The sequence below is a fragment of the Heptranchias perlo genome, chromosome 3 (assembly GCF_035084215.1).
Source record: "Heptranchias perlo isolate sHepPer1 chromosome 3, sHepPer1.hap1, whole genome shotgun sequence".
In the NCBI taxonomy this organism is placed as follows: Eukaryota; Metazoa; Chordata; class Chondrichthyes; order Hexanchiformes; family Hexanchidae; genus Heptranchias; species Heptranchias perlo.
This window is the reverse complement of record NC_090327.1, coordinates 64,159,048-64,176,194: the sequence shown is the minus strand read 5'-3', so window position 1 is coordinate 64,176,194 and position 17,147 is coordinate 64,159,048. Positions and strand designations below refer to the sequence as shown.

At 40.6% G+C, this 17,147-nt stretch overlaps 1 protein-coding gene across 2 annotated transcripts in view; it reads left to right on the top strand.

Annotated features, from left to right (window-relative positions):
- Nucleotides 1-1,088: 1,088 nt before the first annotated feature.
- Nucleotides 1,089-17,147, top strand: part of alkal1 (ALK and LTK ligand 1) — a 37,787-nt gene continuing 21,728 nt past the window's right edge. The window contains exons 1-4 of one of the 2 annotated variants that reach the window (XM_067975559.1): nt 1,089-1,127; nt 1,934-2,194; nt 12,725-12,778; nt 12,895-12,975. In XM_067975559.1, coding sequence (XP_067831660.1) covers nt 1,936-2,194; nt 12,725-12,778; nt 12,895-12,975 — 394 coding nt within the window. In that variant the 5' untranslated portion in view covers nt 1,089-1,127; nt 1,934-1,935. Of the gene's footprint in view, nt 1,128-1,768; nt 2,195-12,724; nt 12,779-12,894; nt 12,976-17,147 lie in introns of those variants that run through there. The other variant, XM_067975551.1, reaches the window with a different exon arrangement.

Genomic DNA, 17,147 nt, shown 5'->3' with positions numbered 1-17,147 from the left:
ATCCTCCCACCTTCCTGTTTATTTTTTTTCCTTTTTCCTCCTGGTCCCATTCGCCTGCCACTGCAGTCTTGATCCAGGTTGACAAACACACAATTGAAAACCTTTGCCTGTACTTCTGCTGCTGCTCTGCTCCCTTTCTGATGTCTATTGGTTCCCCCGCTAGAAGGCAAAGTTTATTTGTTTGAGATGAACATGTTATTCAGTGGAAGTGGAAGGCTGTGTAAATCGGCAGTAGGCAGCCTTAATTTGTTTTCCCAAGCCATTAATAAACCAATTTATACCAGCAACTTTCATTAATGTTTGCAACATGAACTTGCTCAAGAGTAGAATTTCAGCAGATGGCAGATGGCAGAAATCATTCGTAGGACTGAATCCACAAAATTACTTTGCATTAACATTGGCTTTGACTGGACGATAAACCTAACGGATGGAAAAATTTCTTGCCCTGAAGATTTAAACCTCAAGTAAGTGCTGTGGTTTAACAGAGATTTCCCCAGCGCGTATTCAATTAATTAATGCACCAGTTCATAAATCCAGAGCACATTTCCCTTATTTAGTGAAGGTACAATAGCGCTCGTCCTTTACTGTTTGCAAATTCCTATCATGATTTAAGTGACTGAGTAAAACGAAAGCTTTGCGGGCTTCACCCGATAAACCTTGACGTCAGCAGCTTTGAGGGAATCCCAAAATTGTGAACATAATCCTAGCACAGCATGGCACAGCCGCTGATGGCCAGATTTGCAAGTAACTAGACAGGAATTTCCTGCTCTTGGGGAAATCTCATTTTTCAGAAGACTCCACCACGATCCTAATTGATGGACCTCAATTACTGTCTGCTGGGAGAAAGAGGACGTGTGCCAGTGGGAACTTCTGAAGAGAGATTACCAAGAGATGTTTTCATTGCCTGCCACCCACCTAAAGTCGATAGTATCATATTGAACTAGCACTTGCTCCGTGTATATAAGCCTGGTATATGGATGCATGTAGAACATTGTGCACTTAGAACCATTAGGTCCACTTAGTGAAAAAGAGACATTTGAAAATATTGGATCACATTTTTTTTAGTCATTGCATTCTTCATCGGAACAAATTTAAAAGTAGACCGAAGGCAATCATTTGACGTTCAGGTGAGCCTGTGATATAATTTTACAGTGATTCCAAGGCCAGGGTGAAATGCTGGTCGAGGTGTTAGTATTACAAGCCTACTGTAAGATATTTTGACGAAACTTTGGTTGGTTAAGCTTATAATTTATTTTCTAAGATATCTTGAGCTACTTCATAAAATGTATTATTTTTGAGCTAATTATTAAAACAGCTTAACAACTCTTTTTACAAAGTAATATAGAGGGATACACACTCGTTTTATTCAACAAATGTAAACATCCAAAATGACACGGTAATTTCCCGTCTAAATTCTGCGTTGTTTTTTGCATTTGCTTCTAAACCCGCAAACCTCCTCCCGCTTGCTAAATGGATCCAGTGATGCGTGCAAAGTAGATCTGAACTAAAGCTTGGATTGCAATGTGCTGCTTTGGCAATACCTTTCCTAATCCATGTCTATAAATGTGACCTAACGAGATATTAAATCTGGAACGAAACAAGTGTTAAGGAGAGGGTCAGAGCGACAGCTCGCATGATGTAGAACAGGATAAAACTCAGGAATGTGGAGATTGAGTTGTCCTTGTGACACTTCCGCGTCCCGTGACGAGAAGGTTTAGATTTGATCTAAGAAGCCTTATGTTAAAAAAATCGTTCACTTTGCAATAGCGCTCTGGCTGCTACCCGCGCTGATTTAAACCCCCCTGGGCAAGATTGAAGCACTTTTCGGTCAGCAGTCTGTCTGGCAGGATTAGGAGAGAATTCGTGGTTGTCCTGGCACCCCAAAGGCTTCTGAAAGGAATGTTCATCTTCTCTCGATCTCTCTTTTATCTAGAGATGGGCCGACGGAAATGGCACACTTTGCTGGGCATCGTCTTTTTGTTGGTCACTGCGGGCCACTGTGAAGGCAGAGCAGAATCGAGACAGAAAGCGAGACAGTCACCTCTAGAGCTCATCTTAAAAGGCGCGGGGGACAGCAATCACGGGAGCAGGAACATAGCCAAACGATTTAGCACTTTATATGCCTTGGACCAAGACTACAAGCACTTCACTAAAGAAAAAGCCGTGTTTGTTCCAAGGCTGGACAAACCCATAGGTAAGTGCCTGAGTGCGTGTGTGTCTGTACACGCGGAGTCCTCCCCCCACCTCCCAACGCTAATCTAGTGATGACAGACTTTAATCCCAGGTTATCATATCTGAGTACGTGGAGAAGTATGGGTCATTCCGCCCATAATAATAGGTACAAAAATAAAAACACATGTACTTTGCTTATTAGGAATTGCATTAAGAGCACGACAGGATGACCGTTTATTGTTTTTAATTAGATGTCTGAAACGAACAATTGTAGTTTAATATAAAATCCTCTTTAAGTAATATAAGGATTTGGGACAGCCCATGCAGAAAATGTTACTGTTCCAAACCGTCAGGTCGTGTCTGATCTTAAATCTGATGATGTTTTTGCCTGGGAATTTCATGCATCATTGCCTAGATTTACTAATACATTTCGCAAGAAGTCATGAGTAGCGTTTAATAAACAAACTGTGATTTAACAAGGATTAGACCATTAAAACAAAATCTATTTCACTGCTGTTTTTTGATTTCCATGTTAAGCTTTGCCTTGTGCTGCTCCGAAACAGGTCAAATACAACATTCTGGATTTTATACCAAGAGAAAAAAATAGTTCGTGGGTTCTTTTGTTTAGCTTGTGAAGCAATAGAGAGTGTTTCACCCATTGCAGGGTCCTGTGCTCCATGTACCCACAGGACAAATTATTTCATCTGAGTGCACCTCAGTATTCTGGTTGTGATCATGTCAGGAGATGATTTGAGATGTAGGTAATTAAACCTTTGAAAATAATTAGAAATCTATATATTGGTTAACCTATAGAAGTAGAAATTACCCTGCTTTGGCAGGCTTGAAATGGACCTGTTGAGAAGATCTTGGATTTGAGCCATCACAACCTAACTAATCTATATTTAGTACAGTCTGGAAAAGAAATGTACTGATCCATATGAAGCAACTACAAATAAAAGCTGCTGATATGCCACTCAAACGTAAAAGCAAACCACGTAAAAGCAAACCAGTTCTACATTTTGAACTTGGTGTTACATTAATGCCTCAATGTGCTGTTGTAAACAATTTTACAACACCAAGTTATAGTCCAGCAATTTTATTTTAAATTCACAAGCTTTCGGAGGCTTCCTCCTTCGTCAGGTAAATTTACCTGACGAAGGAGGAAGCCTCCGAAAGCTTGTGAATTTAAAATAAAATTGCTGGACTATAACTTGGTGTTGTAAAATTGTTTACAATTGTCAACCCCAGTCCATCACCGGCATCTCCACATCAATGTGCTGTGTTATGTTGAATGAGAACTTGGGTTAATTTGGTTTTCAAATTCAGATTTGCTGAAAATTCTCAAATATGCAGTTTTCAATTATCCTCTGTGTCAAATAGAACATTGTAAAACTGATTATTAAAAATATATATCAATCTTATAAAGTAATACTTGACTTTATTGATCTTAACAAATGTCCTAGGGCATGGTAAGTTTATAACTCAATAATTTGACCCAATTGTTTAAACTTTCACATAATTATAGTGCAATATTTCTCCTTCCCCTTTGTATTGAGAAAGACTAAAAATCCATTGAAGCCAAAATGCAATTGGCACTAAATCCTGTCAAACTTGTTAATTTATTTTCATTTTGTAACTGATGGTTAGAAAGATTTTGGGAGGTAATTGGGGACTGATACTTTTTCTCTCGCTATGAGAAAGCATCTCTATCTAATGGATTGACTGTGATTGAAACTCAGAGCTTGCAGGGAATTGTAGCATCAAACTTTACAGCAACCACTGGAATAATATATTAATTTACTCGAGTCATATCAAAACTACATTATTTTAAATAATAGTTAGGAAAAATAGCATTTTGCATCTCTTGGTCTTGCTTTTGGAGTTAAATCCAAACAACAATTTATGGAATAACCATGACTCAAGGTGAAATTATATTGCCACTTTTGTGCCAACACAATGCAGTTTCCACTGTACATCAATGCAAAAGTGGCAGCATAACTCTGGAGTTCGATTCCACTTAGAAAGTCAGAGTATACTGAAGGCAAGTGGTGTGAAAACCCTTCAGGAAGGCTGTTTTCGAGCACTAGGACTAATACAGGAGGTGTGAAAAGTAACTCAAGTCTGGTGTGACCAGTTGGTTTAAAAAGTTTTGACCCCTCTGGGCACCTTATCAATGTACAGTAGAATTCTTTTAATCTTTTGACAACCATGGACACTTCTGTCCATGCTGTCAAAACCCTGAGGGCCAAAAATTCCACAGGGACTGATCCACCGATGGAAGAATGGTCTATTCTCTGGAGTTTCGAAGGTTAAGGGGTGATCTGATCGAAGTTTATAAGATATTAAGGGGAATAGGGTGTATAGAGAGAAACTATTTCCGCTGGTTGGGGATTCTAGGACCAGGGGGCACAGTCTAAAAATTAGAGCCAGGCCTTTCAGGAGCGAGATTAGAAAACATTTTTACACACAAAGTAGAAGTTTGGAACTCTCTTCCGTAAACGGCAATTGATACTAGCTCAATTGCTGAATTTAAATCTGAGATAGATAGCTTTTTGGCAATCAAGGTATTAAGGGATATGGGCTAAAGGCAGGTATATGGAGCTAGATCACAGATCAGCCATGATCTTATCAAATGGCGGAACAGGCATGAGGGGCTGAATGGTCTACTCCTGTTCCTATGTTCCTATGTTCCCTATGTACTTGGCTGCTGAGCCCATCCAAAATTACAGGAGCAGGGTCATATGCATAGTTGGGGTGGGTCAACAGCACCTGCAAGGGCATTTCATTAATACCTACCCCGATCTGGCCTTTTGAGGCAGTGTGACCCACAGCCACTCTGTCCCCCAACCCTTCTGAACCAAAGAAAAAAGTAACTGTGGTAGTCTTCAGCTCTAAAATGAGTCATTTTACTTCAAAACATGAGATAATTGATCCCCTTTTGGATAGATTACCTTAGCCAGGGTAAGATTTGGCCCTTTCAAAGGGTCTCAAAGGGATTCACGGCACCTCTTGCAGAGACATTTTAAGGGTGCTTCGGGCAAAATTCCTGGGGAGCTGAGGAATCCTCCTCCAATATGTCTCCATGACATGGTGGGAGGGGGGGGGGGGGTGGGGAGCAGGGTGGTGGTTGGTAAACAAAAGACATCTTACTAGAAAATGGCAACCTGGAAAAAACTGCTGAAATACTGGTGGAACCGCCTTCCACCCCATCTTGTACCCTGGGATCCCCTGGGATTCTGCCTTGGCCTGAATCAGAATTTCGGGCCCTAAAAGTTTACCAGCCAGGGAGAAGAGCTCCCTCCTTGTGGGCAAAGTACTATTCACAATTTGGAATATACAGGGATCTTGATGAATGCTTGGCACTATAGTTCATGCTCACACATTAATAGTGCAATATAACTGCAATCTTAAGAACATAAGAACATAAGAAATAGGAGCTGGAGTAGGCCATATGGCCACTCAAGCCTGCTCCGCCATTCAGTAAGATCATGGCTGAACTTCTACCTTTCAAAGGATCTCAAAGGGATTCACAGCACCTCTTGCAGAGGCATTTTAAGGGTGTTTAGGGCAGAATTCCTGGGTAGATTCTGGAACGGTCCCAGTGGACTGGAAGGTAACAAATGTTACCCTGCTATTCAAGAAGGGAGGGAGAGAGAAAATAGGGAACTACAGGCCAGTTAGCCTGACATTGGTTGTCAGGAAAATGCTGGAATCTATTATTAAGGAAGTGGTAACAGGGCACTTAGAAAATCATAATATGATTAGGCAGAGTCAACATGGTTTTATGAAAGGGAAATCATGTTTGACAAATTTATTAGAGTGTTTTGAGGAAGTAAGTAGCAGGGTAGATAAAGGCGAACCAGTGGATGTAGTATATTTGGATTTTCAAAAGGCATTTGATAAGGTGCCACATAAAAGGTTATTACACAAGGTAAGGGCTCATGGGGTTGGGGATAGTATATTAGCACGGATAAAGGATTGATTAAAGGACAGAAAACAGAGAGTTGGAATAAACGTGTCATTCTCAGGTCGACAGGCTGTATCTAATGGGGTGCCACGAGGATCGGTTCTTGGACCTCAGCTATTTACAATCTATATTAATGACTTAGATAAAGGGACCGAGTGTAATGTATCCAAGTTTGCTGATGATACAAAGCTAGGTGGGAAAGTAAGCTGTGAGGAGGACACAAAGAGTCTGCAAAGGGATATAGAAAGGTTAAGTGAGGGGGCAAGAAAGTGGCAGATGGAGTATAATGTGGGGAAATGTGAGGTTATTCACTTTGGTAAGAAAAAAAAAGCAGAATATTTATTAAGTGTTGAGAAACTATTAAATGTTGGTGTTCAGAGATACTTGGGTGTCATCATACAAGAAACACAAAAAGTTAGTATGCAGGTACAGCAGGCAATTAGGAAAGCAAATGGCATGTCGGCCTTCATTGCAATGGGGTTGGAGTGCAAGAGTAAGGAAGTCTTACTACAGTTGTACAGGGCTTTAGTGAGACTTCACCTGGAGTACTGCGTACAGTTTTGGTCTCCTTATCATAGAAGGATATACTTGCCTTGGAAGCGGTACAATGAAGGTTCACTAGATTAATTTCTGGGATGAGAGGGTTGTCTTTTGAGGAGAGATTGAGTAGAATGGGCGTATTCTCTCTGGAGTTTAGAAGAATAAGAGGTGATCGCATTGAAACATATAAGATTATTAGGGGGCTTGACAGGGTAGATGCTGAGAGATTGTTTCCCCTGGCTAGAGAGTCTAGAACCAGGGGGCATAGTCGCAGGGGTCGGACATGCAAGACTGAGATGAGGAGGAATTTCTTCATGCAGAGGGTTGTGAATCTTTAGAATTCTCTACCCCAGAAGGCTGTGGATGCTGATTCATTGAATATATTAAAGGCTGAGATGGATAGATTTTTGGACTCTGGGGGATTCAAGGAATATGGGGATCAGGCAGGAAAGTGGAGTTGAGGTTCAAGATCAGCCATGATCTGATTGAATGGCGGAGGGGCCGTATGGCCTACTCCTGCTCCTATTTCTTATGCTCTTATGCTAACTCCACTTTCCCGCCCTATCCCCATATCCCTTGGTTCCCTTAGTGTTCAAAAATCTATCGATCTCAGAGCTGAATATACTCAATGACTGAGCATCCACAGCCCTCTGGGATAGAGAATTCCAAAGATTCACAACCCTCTCAGTGAAGACATTTTTCCTCATCTCGGTCCTAAATGGCCAACCTCTTATCTTAAGACTATGACCCTTAGTTCTAGACTCTCCAGCCAGGGAAAACAGCCTCTCAGCATCTACCCTGTCAAGCCCTCTAAGAATTTTATATGTTTCAATAAGATCACCTCTCATTCTTCTAAACTCCAGAGAAGATAGGCCCATTCTACTCAGTCTCTCCTCATAGAACAATCCTCTCATCCCAGGAATCAATCCAGTGAACCTTCATTGCACCACCTCTAAGGCAAGTATATCCTTCTTTAGGTAAGGAGACCAAAACTGTATACAATATTCCAGGTGTGGTCTTACCAGAGCCCTACATAATTGCAGCAAGACCTCCTTACTCTTGCAATAAAGGCCAACATACCATTTGCCTTCCTAATTGCTTGCGATATTTGCATGTTAACTTTCTGTGATTCGTGTACAAGGACATACAGATCCCTTTGACTACCAACATTTCTTAATCTCTCACCTTTTAAAAAATATTCTGCTTTTCTACTCTTCCTACCAAAGTGAATGATTTCACATTTCCCCACATTATGCTCCATCTGCCACCATCTTGCCCACTCACTTAACCTGTCTATATCCCTTTGCAGACTCCTTGTGTCCTCCTCACAGCTCACTTTCCCACCTAGCTTGGTATCATCAGAAAACTTGGATACATTACACTCGGTCCCCTCATCTAAGTCATTGATATATATTGTAAACAGCTGAGGCCCAAGCACTGATCCTTGCAGCAACCCACTAGTTGCAACCTGCCAACTCGAAAATGACCCGTTTATTCTTACTCTCTGTTTTCTGTCCATTAACCAATCCTCAATTCATGTTAATATATCACCCCCAATCCCATGAGTCCTAATCTTGTGTATCAACCTCTTGTGTGGCACCTTTTCGAGTGCCTTTTGAAAATCCAAATATACTGGTTCCCCCTTATCTACCCTACTAGTTACACCCTCAAAAAACTCCAATAGGTTTGTCAAACTCAATTTCCCTTTCATAAAACCGTGTTGACTCTGCCTAATCAGATTATGATTTTCTAAGTGCCCTGTTACTATGTCCTTAATAATAGATTCTAGCATTTTCCTTACTACTGATGTCAGGCTAACTGGCCTGTAGTTCCCTATTTTCTTTCTCCCTCCATTCTTGAATAGCGGGGTTACATTTGCTACTTTCCAATCCACGGGGACCTATCTAGAATCTAGGGAATTCTGGACGATCAAAACCAATGCATCCATTATCTCTGCAGCCACCTCTTTTAAAACCTTAGCATGTGCCATCAGGTCCAGGAGATTTGTCAGCTTTTAGTTCCATTAATTTATCAGTATTTTATCTTTACTAATCTTTATTACTTTAAGTTCCTCCCTCTCATTAGACACTTGGTTCCTCACTATTTCCGGTATTTTTTTTGTGCCTTCTACTGTGAAGCCAGATACAAAATATTTGTTTAACATCTCTGCCATTTCCTTATTCCCTATTATAATTTCTCCTGCCTCTGCCTTTAAGGGACCCACATTTACTTTCGCTGCTCGCTTCCTTTTTGCATGCTTGTAGAATCTGTTACAATCTGTTTTTATATTTCCTGCCAGTTTATTCTCATATTCTATTTTCTCTCTCTTTATCAATTTCTTGGTCATTCTTTGCTGATTTCTAAAACCCTCCCAATCCTCCGCTTACTACTCTTTTTGGCAACATTGCAAGCCTCTTTTTTTAATCTAAAAGTATCCTCAACTTCTCTAGTTAACCCAAGTTGGATCACTTTTCCTGTGGAGGTTTTATTCCTCAAGGGAATGTATATTCAATGAGAATAATGAATTATTTATTTAAATGTTCGGCATTGCTTATCTACCGTCATAGCTTAGACACAACAAAAAGGCCTTGATATTACATTTGTATGCAATCCTTTGGTCTGCTATTTTATTGGGCACATTTGCCCATTTAAGATAAATGGGTTAAAGCCACCCAATGGCAATGTAGTTTAAAGCAGCCTGGTATGTATAAAATAAATGTAATCTCAAAGTCTTTTAGCCTGAAATCCTTGCATCTCGAAGGGTGCAACCTGGGCCTGTGCCTGGTAGTGATGGAGAGCGGAATTAGTTGTGGGACCCAGTTTTCTACCTCCTTTTTCCTCACGATGAGAGATTCTGATGGCAGGGACAGCGGGCATTGTGCCTTCTTTTGTTCTGAAGTCAGAAGAGGAGGGAAATTCAGTCAATTCCTCTCCACTTGCACCCACGGAAAGCATATTTTATGATTTCATTGGGTATGATAAAATAGACAACCTGTGTCTGTGTCTTCATCTAGTTTTTGAACCTGACCTAACCAAGCCTTGGTCTGTGACTGTGCTGCAAGAGATGTTCAAATTATTTGGATTTTCAGAAGGCCTTTGATAAAGTCCCACATAAGACGTTAGTGTGCAAAATTAAAGCACATGGGATTGGTGGTAATATACTGGCATGGATTGAAAATTGGTTAACAGACAGGAAACAGAGAGTAGGAATATATGGGTCTTTTTCAGGCTGGCAGGCAGTGACTAGTGGGGTACCACAGGGATCAGTGCCTGGGCCCCAGCTATTCACAATATATATCAATGATTTGGATGAGGGAACCAAATGTAATATTTCTAAGTTTGCTGACGACACAAAACTAGGTGGGATCATGAGTTGTGAGGAGGATGCAAAGAGTCTTCAAGGCGATTTAGACAAGTTGAGTGAGTGGGCAAATACATGGCAGATGCAGTATAATGTGGATAAATGTGAAGTTATCCACTTCAGAAGGAAAAACAAAAAGGCAGAGTATTATTTAAATGGTGCTGGATTGGGGAATGTTGATCTACAAAGGGATCTGGGTGCCCTTGTACACCAGTCACTGAAAACAAACATGCAGGTGCAGCAAGCAGTTAGGAAGGCAAATGGTATGTTGGCCTTCATTGCAAGATGATTTGAGTACAGGAGCAAGGATGTCTTACTGCAGTTATACAGGGCCTTGGTGAGACCACACCTGGAATATTGCATGCAGTTTTGGTCTCCTTACCTAAGAAAGGATATACTTGCCATAGAGGGAGTGCAGCGAAGGTTCACCAGACTGATTCCTGGGATGGCAGTACTGTCGTTTGAGGAGAGATTCGGTCGACTCGGCCTGTATTCACTCGAGTTTAGGAGAATGAGAGGGGATCTTATTGAAACATATAAAATTCTGACAGGGCTAGACAGACTGGATGCAGGGAGGATGTTTCCCCTGGCTGGGGGGTCCAGAACGAGGGGTCACAGTCTCAGGGGTAGGACATTTAGGACTGAGATGAGGAGAAATTTCTTCACTCAGAGGATGGTGAACCTGTGGAAGGCTGTGGAAGGCTGTGGAGGCCAAATCACTGAATATATTTAAGAAGGAGCGAGATAGATTTCTAGACACAAATGGCATCAAGGGGCATGGGGAGAGAACGGGAATATGTTTTTGTGATAGAGGATCAGCCATGATCATATTGAATGGCACAGTAGGCTTCAAGGGCCGAATGGCTCCTAGTTTCTATGTTTCTATGTTTAAACATGATCTTTTTTAGAAGTAAGATTACTTTCTTTAACCAACCTTTCAAATTATATTCTGTACTCAAAGTGATGACCATAAAGATGACCAGCTTGAAAGTTATAGTTCACAATAATAATTTGCATCAATAGTGCCCTCTACCATGTCTTTTTTCAGAATGAGTAAGCCAGCTCCCTGCCCCCTACATGACCTGTAGAAACAAAGAGGCGAAAAAACAAAATCAAGTACAAATGGTGTGAAATCTTTTCAAAAGTGTGTAGCCCATGTTTTGTAACTTCAGCAGGAAATAATCTCTGTTCCATTGTTTTCTGAATTTAGTCACGAAAGACTACTGCAGTCGATATCAATTAAAAGTACTTTAATGGAGTACTGTCAATGGCAGATGCTGCCTTCAGTGGTACTCACCAATATAAATGGACCAATCTGCAGAGTTCTGGTGATATCACAAATCCAGATTTTTAGAGCTTTGCTATGCACCGTCAGATTAGATGCCTCAAGTACTGGCCTGCTAAATGCATAGGGATGGCGCATGCATCTGTCATGATGTTACTTTGGATCATGAGACAATCATGCAGATGCACACAACTGGCTCTGCGTCAGTTCTTAGGCTGTCACTTCAGGCACACTGAAATTATAGTAATGACAGATGTAAGAAAGTGTTGCACTGTTGCATTTATTGAGTGTGTTTCCTGTTAGCATTTGTGACAGGATGCTACAAATATTCCACTACTAAGAATGAACTGCTGATTTTTGAATAACTTTGCAACCTGCTTTTGAGGAACTTCTGCTTACTTAAGTATCCAATGTATTTCTTACTTTTTATGCATTAGTTGCACCTCCCACTCCTCAATAACGTGGAACACAGTACAGTGGCAAGAAAAGACAGGGTTTAAATCCCACAATGTCAAGCATCACCTGGTTAAAAATCATGGTTTCTTTTAGCCTGACATGTATTTTTGTTTGTATACAAAGATCAATAGAGTATTGCTGATCTCGACTTAACTAATAAAAAGCCATATCTATTTGCCGAGTTCTTATCAATCCACTTGTGAGTTCACAGACAGAAGTGGCCACATAAGACACTTGCTGATCATAGTCTCCATTCATTCTGCAGCTCATCTGAAACACTTGTCTTATTTTTCAACATTTAGATGGAGAATGTACCTTAAGGATTTACTTAGGCCAAAGGGATAGATGGAGTGACCAAAATAAAATCCTTAATCAACTACATAGTGAGATTGAGTGTACCCCCTCCCTTGTTCATTGCTGCAAAAAAAATCACAGACATGTGATGGGTTCACTTCAAAGGTGGGACTAAAAACCGAAAATATTGGTAAAACACAGAAAATGCTGGAAATACACAGGTGGACCAACACCATCTGAAAAGAAAAGACTAATATTTTTGGTGCAGCCCCTCTGTCAGAACTGATGGGCTTGCTGTGTAGTTCTAGCATTTTTTGTTTTCATTTCAGATTTTTACCGTTGAAGGTTTTCTCTTTGTAACGCAACCTCCAAAGGTCCTCAATTTGAGTGGTGACACTTCTTGAAAATAAATAGGAAAGTGTCACAATCCTGGGACAGCAGCCTCAATGAAAAAGTGTCCTAACAGGCAGTGTGAAAAACAATTGAAAGTTTTCAAATTTGTATATTTGAAATTTGAGTTAATGAAAACGTATGCCTTACATTTGTATGTAGCCTGAAACACATTTTAAATTTGCAATTCAGATAAAAAGGATAAGGATGGGCAATGTTACCATTGAGAACATCTAAAAAATCTTTATTTTCCCCACAGAGGTTGTCCATAGAGACCCCAGAATGAAAGAAAAGTTTATAAAGCATTTTGCAGGTAGGAACCACGTATTCAACATGTACTGTGTTAAAATAATCTTGATGCATTAAAATAATAATGCATTGACCTGTGACAGAAATATTCTTATAAACTTCTTCTTAATTATTAAGCAGGACCAATCTCGTTCTCACCTGAATGCAGTAAGCAATTTCAACGTCTCTATTATAACACAAGGGATTGTTCTACACCAGCTTGTAAGTACCATTTTATTTATCCATAGTTTATTCTTTATAAAAGGATTTTCGTCTTTATTTTAATGCTTTATAATGTACCACTTTGCACTTAAGTTGAAATACTAAACGTGATTTGGTGAAAACTTATATTTGGCTAAAGAATAGCTAAATGTAATTGAACTGTTTTCCATTTGATGCCGTTGGACAAAAGTCCTCAGTGAGTGATTAATAAACAACAGAACATTATTTTCAGATGTTACAGAGTGCATGTTATAATCTGTTCAAAAATGGGTAAAAAATGTTTTCTTGATTTAAAATAAATGATTTATATAATATTGACTGCTGTTTCCAACTGTCATTCAAAACTATTGGGGGAATTTTAACTCCCGAGCCCAGTGCTGGATTTCTCGACATGTTCCCGGCCCCCAGCATTTTAACTAGCCTGAATTTAGGCATAGGAATGCCACCGGCCCTGGAAGAACGGTGTGTCTAATTTAAATGGCAGTCATGTCCCGATGATGTAATTGTGCGCGCGCGACATTTTAACTGCAGGCTCAACTAAAGGCCACAAGGACTCAAACCTACCAGCAAAAGTTTCCGAGGGTCTCCAGTGATGGCCTAACGCCCCCCACCCCCTCATGAATTTTGATTCCCGACTGCTGGTGGTGAGGGAATTCAGGCATGAGTCAGTGTTGGGAAAATCTCCTAGGCCTCATATTCCAGGGGAGATTTCGTTAGGTGGATCGTGGTGTCTCTAGAGACAGCAATACCACTTTGATTACTTTGTGCTGTTGTCACCAGACCTGTACTGCTGTTGACAGCTGTGAAATATAGTAAATGGGACATGAGTTTACAAAATCACAGTTCCTTTTTGACCTTTGTAAATGCTGACCTGCTAAGTTATAAGTTATTATTATTCAGTATCTTATTATTCAGTACCTTTTAGAGTCAGCTCAGTATAAATGATGTAGCCCAAACCTCCAAAGAGCCATAATCTGCAATGCTAATCTCCTCTGATGTAGTAAGTCAGATGCAATTTAATGCAGAAATGTGTGAAAATATGCACTTTGGGAGGAACAACATGGAGAGGCAGAACATGTAAATGGTACTATTTTGAGGGGGTGTAAGAGCAGAGGGACCTGGGGTGCATATTCACAAATCTTTGAAAGTGGCAGGGCAAGTTGATAAGGCGGTTAAGAAAGCGTATGGGATACTTGGCTTTGTGAATGAGGCATTGAATACAAAAACAAGGCAGTCATGCTAAACCTTTACAAATCATTGGTTAGGCCTCACCTGGAATATTGTGTACAATTCTGGGCACCACACTTCGGGAAGGATGTCAAGGCCTTTGAGAGGGCACAGAGGACGATTATCAGGATGATACCAGAGATGAAGGACTTCAGTTATGTGGAGAGATTGGAGCAGCTGAGATTATTCTCCTTAGTGCAGAGAAGGCTGAGTGGAGACCTAATAGAGGGATTTTGATAAAGCAAGTAGGAAGAAACTGTTTCCTCTAGCAAGTGGGTCGGTAACCAGAGGTCATAGATTTAAAATAACTGGCAAAAGAACTAGAGGGGAAATGAGGAGAATTTTTTTCACACATAGGGTTGTTAAGATCTGGAATGCACTACCTGAAAGGGTGGTGGAAGCAGATTCCATAGCAACTTTCAAAAGACAATTGGACATGTACTTGAAGAGGACTAATTTGCAGGGTTATGGGACTAAATTGGATAGCTCTTTCAAAGAGCTGGGACAGGCACGATGGGCCGAATGGCCTCCTTCTACGCTGGAAGATTATATGAGTCTATGATCAGTACCCCGCAGCTTCTCCTGAGGAAAATAATGGTACTGGAAACATTTTCAGAAAGCATTTTCTGTGATTTTTCAGAACCCAGTGGTCAGATATGTGTCATCATAGTGAAGAGTTTACATAGCCAAAATCCATTATAAATGTGGACGTAGGAATTTATAATGGGGAAAAAGTTGACACAAAAGTCTGACAAAAACATAACAATGAGAAGTCAAGTTGTGCAGATAGTAACTGTGCGCAGAAGTGAGATTAATTTTTTAATAAAGTAAACTATCTATTATTTTCTTACAGCAGCCTACTTTGTATGGACTTCTTGTTAGCCTTGCATAAATGTAAAAACTCATGGAAAACCAGTCGCATAATTAAAGGAGCATCAGGCTGTCAATGAGACTTGTATTTATATAGAACATTTCTCAGAAGTGTCTTAAAGCATTTAACATACAGTGAATTATTTTAAATTGCAGTGACTCAGAGATTACAGTGAGTTGATCAAAATATGCAAGTGGACAGAACAATGACAAATGTAATTTAATGCAGACAAGTGAAAAGTACTGTCTATAGGAAGGAAACATAAATGGCTTACATATTCCATGAATGGTACCAAAATAGCTAAGAATGAAGGTGAAAGAGATGTAGATGTCTTAGTAGACTCAACATTAAACATGCCCAACCAATGCAGAGTAGTAATCAACAAAGCCAATAGAATTTTGAAATACATAGCCAAAAAAAGTAGAATATAAATCAGAGGGAGTCGAGATCGAACTGTACAGTACTCCCTTAGGCTGCATCTTGAATACTGTGTCCAGTTCTGGTCAGATGACTTTTTTTAAAGTGATTTCAGACAGAAAAAATGGAATCTCAAATGGTTTGAAAGCAGTGCAGAGAAGAGCCACGAGGCTGATTCCATTGTGTCAAAGGTCTGAGTTATGAGGAACGATTAGAGAAACTTGGACTTTACAGCCTTGAAAGGTAGTGCCTGAGAGGTGATCTTATAGAGGCTTATGAGAAAGCTAAGAGAATGGGATAGAATAATCCAGAATATTACTTTAAATCAGGACAAGGGGACACCATTTCAAGCTAGTAAATAGTAAATTTAGGGCTAATATTGGGAAGGTTTACTTCAAATAAAAGAGTGATCAATATATGAAATAGACTTCCAGATGGTAGTGGAGGCAAAAACCCTGGAAACATTGAAGAAACAATTGGATGTTGCAAAGGGGAAACTTCAGGATCTCTCTGGATGATGAATTTAATGGGCCGAATGACCTTCCTCATTGTAACTATTTTGTGATCTCGTAATTGTTGTCAATTAGGCAAACACAGGAACTATTTGACACATAGCAAGGCCGTACAAACAGCACTAAGCTAAATGACAAGTTACCCTGTTTTTGATGGTGTTGGTTGAGGGAGAAATGCTGGCCAGGCACTATCATTGTGAAGAAAAAAGGAATAACAAAAGTTGCATCAATACAGTCCAATGGTGGACAACCAGCAAGGTGAGTCACTTGTGCCACCTCAGTGGCTAAAGTATAGCTCTTAAATACCAGTCAGCAGGGAGTAAAGCCAGCAATAACTAATAATCAACTAGAGACACAAGCATAATTAACTGGCCTTGTGACAACTGATTGCAATGACTCCACCCACAAGCATAGCCTTCCATTGGTTTGGAGACACCAGTTTCATTGGCTGCTGGTAGGATGCAGTACAGTGTGAGAGGGCTCATTCTTCTGTTTACTGAGATGCTGTGACTGTTGTTATGTAGACAAATGCAGCAGCCATTTTGCACAAAACAAATTTTCACAAGGACCCATGGGAAATATAATCAATTAATCTGGACCCTGAAAATCTGTGGCTATTCAAGCGTGTTTCTGCCATAACTTTGGAGGGAGTATGCCAGAATTGCCAGAAACTAGGCCTGGTCCTGGTTACGCCGAGTCCTGATCTAGTGATGAAGTTTCCGGGGTGACCCTCTGGGGTTGGAGCCTTTGTCTGCTCCTTACAATGTCATTGACAAAAGGAGGTGTGGGGCCAGGGGTAGGGACTCTGAATGTCAGTGTTGCCACAGTCCTGGCCTTCTTTGGGACTTAGCATATGGCTGCCACAGGCATGCCTGGTGAGAGCAGGAATACCAGCTGACCAAGGGGTGAAGGTGAGGCCCACAGTTTGGGCCTACCTAGAGAACTAGGCCGAGACTTCTAGTTCTTAATTTGTAAGGTGAGACCTTTTGTTAGGCGGCCACGGGGGGCAGGGTGGCACCTGCATTTTTCTTTGGAGGGGGTGGGCCTTGCATTCCTGGGATTCCTTGGCTATGTTTTTTGGTCTGTTTGGCAAGGTGGGTGTCACAGATGCGCCTATATCTCACCAAGAACATTTAACTAGCAGT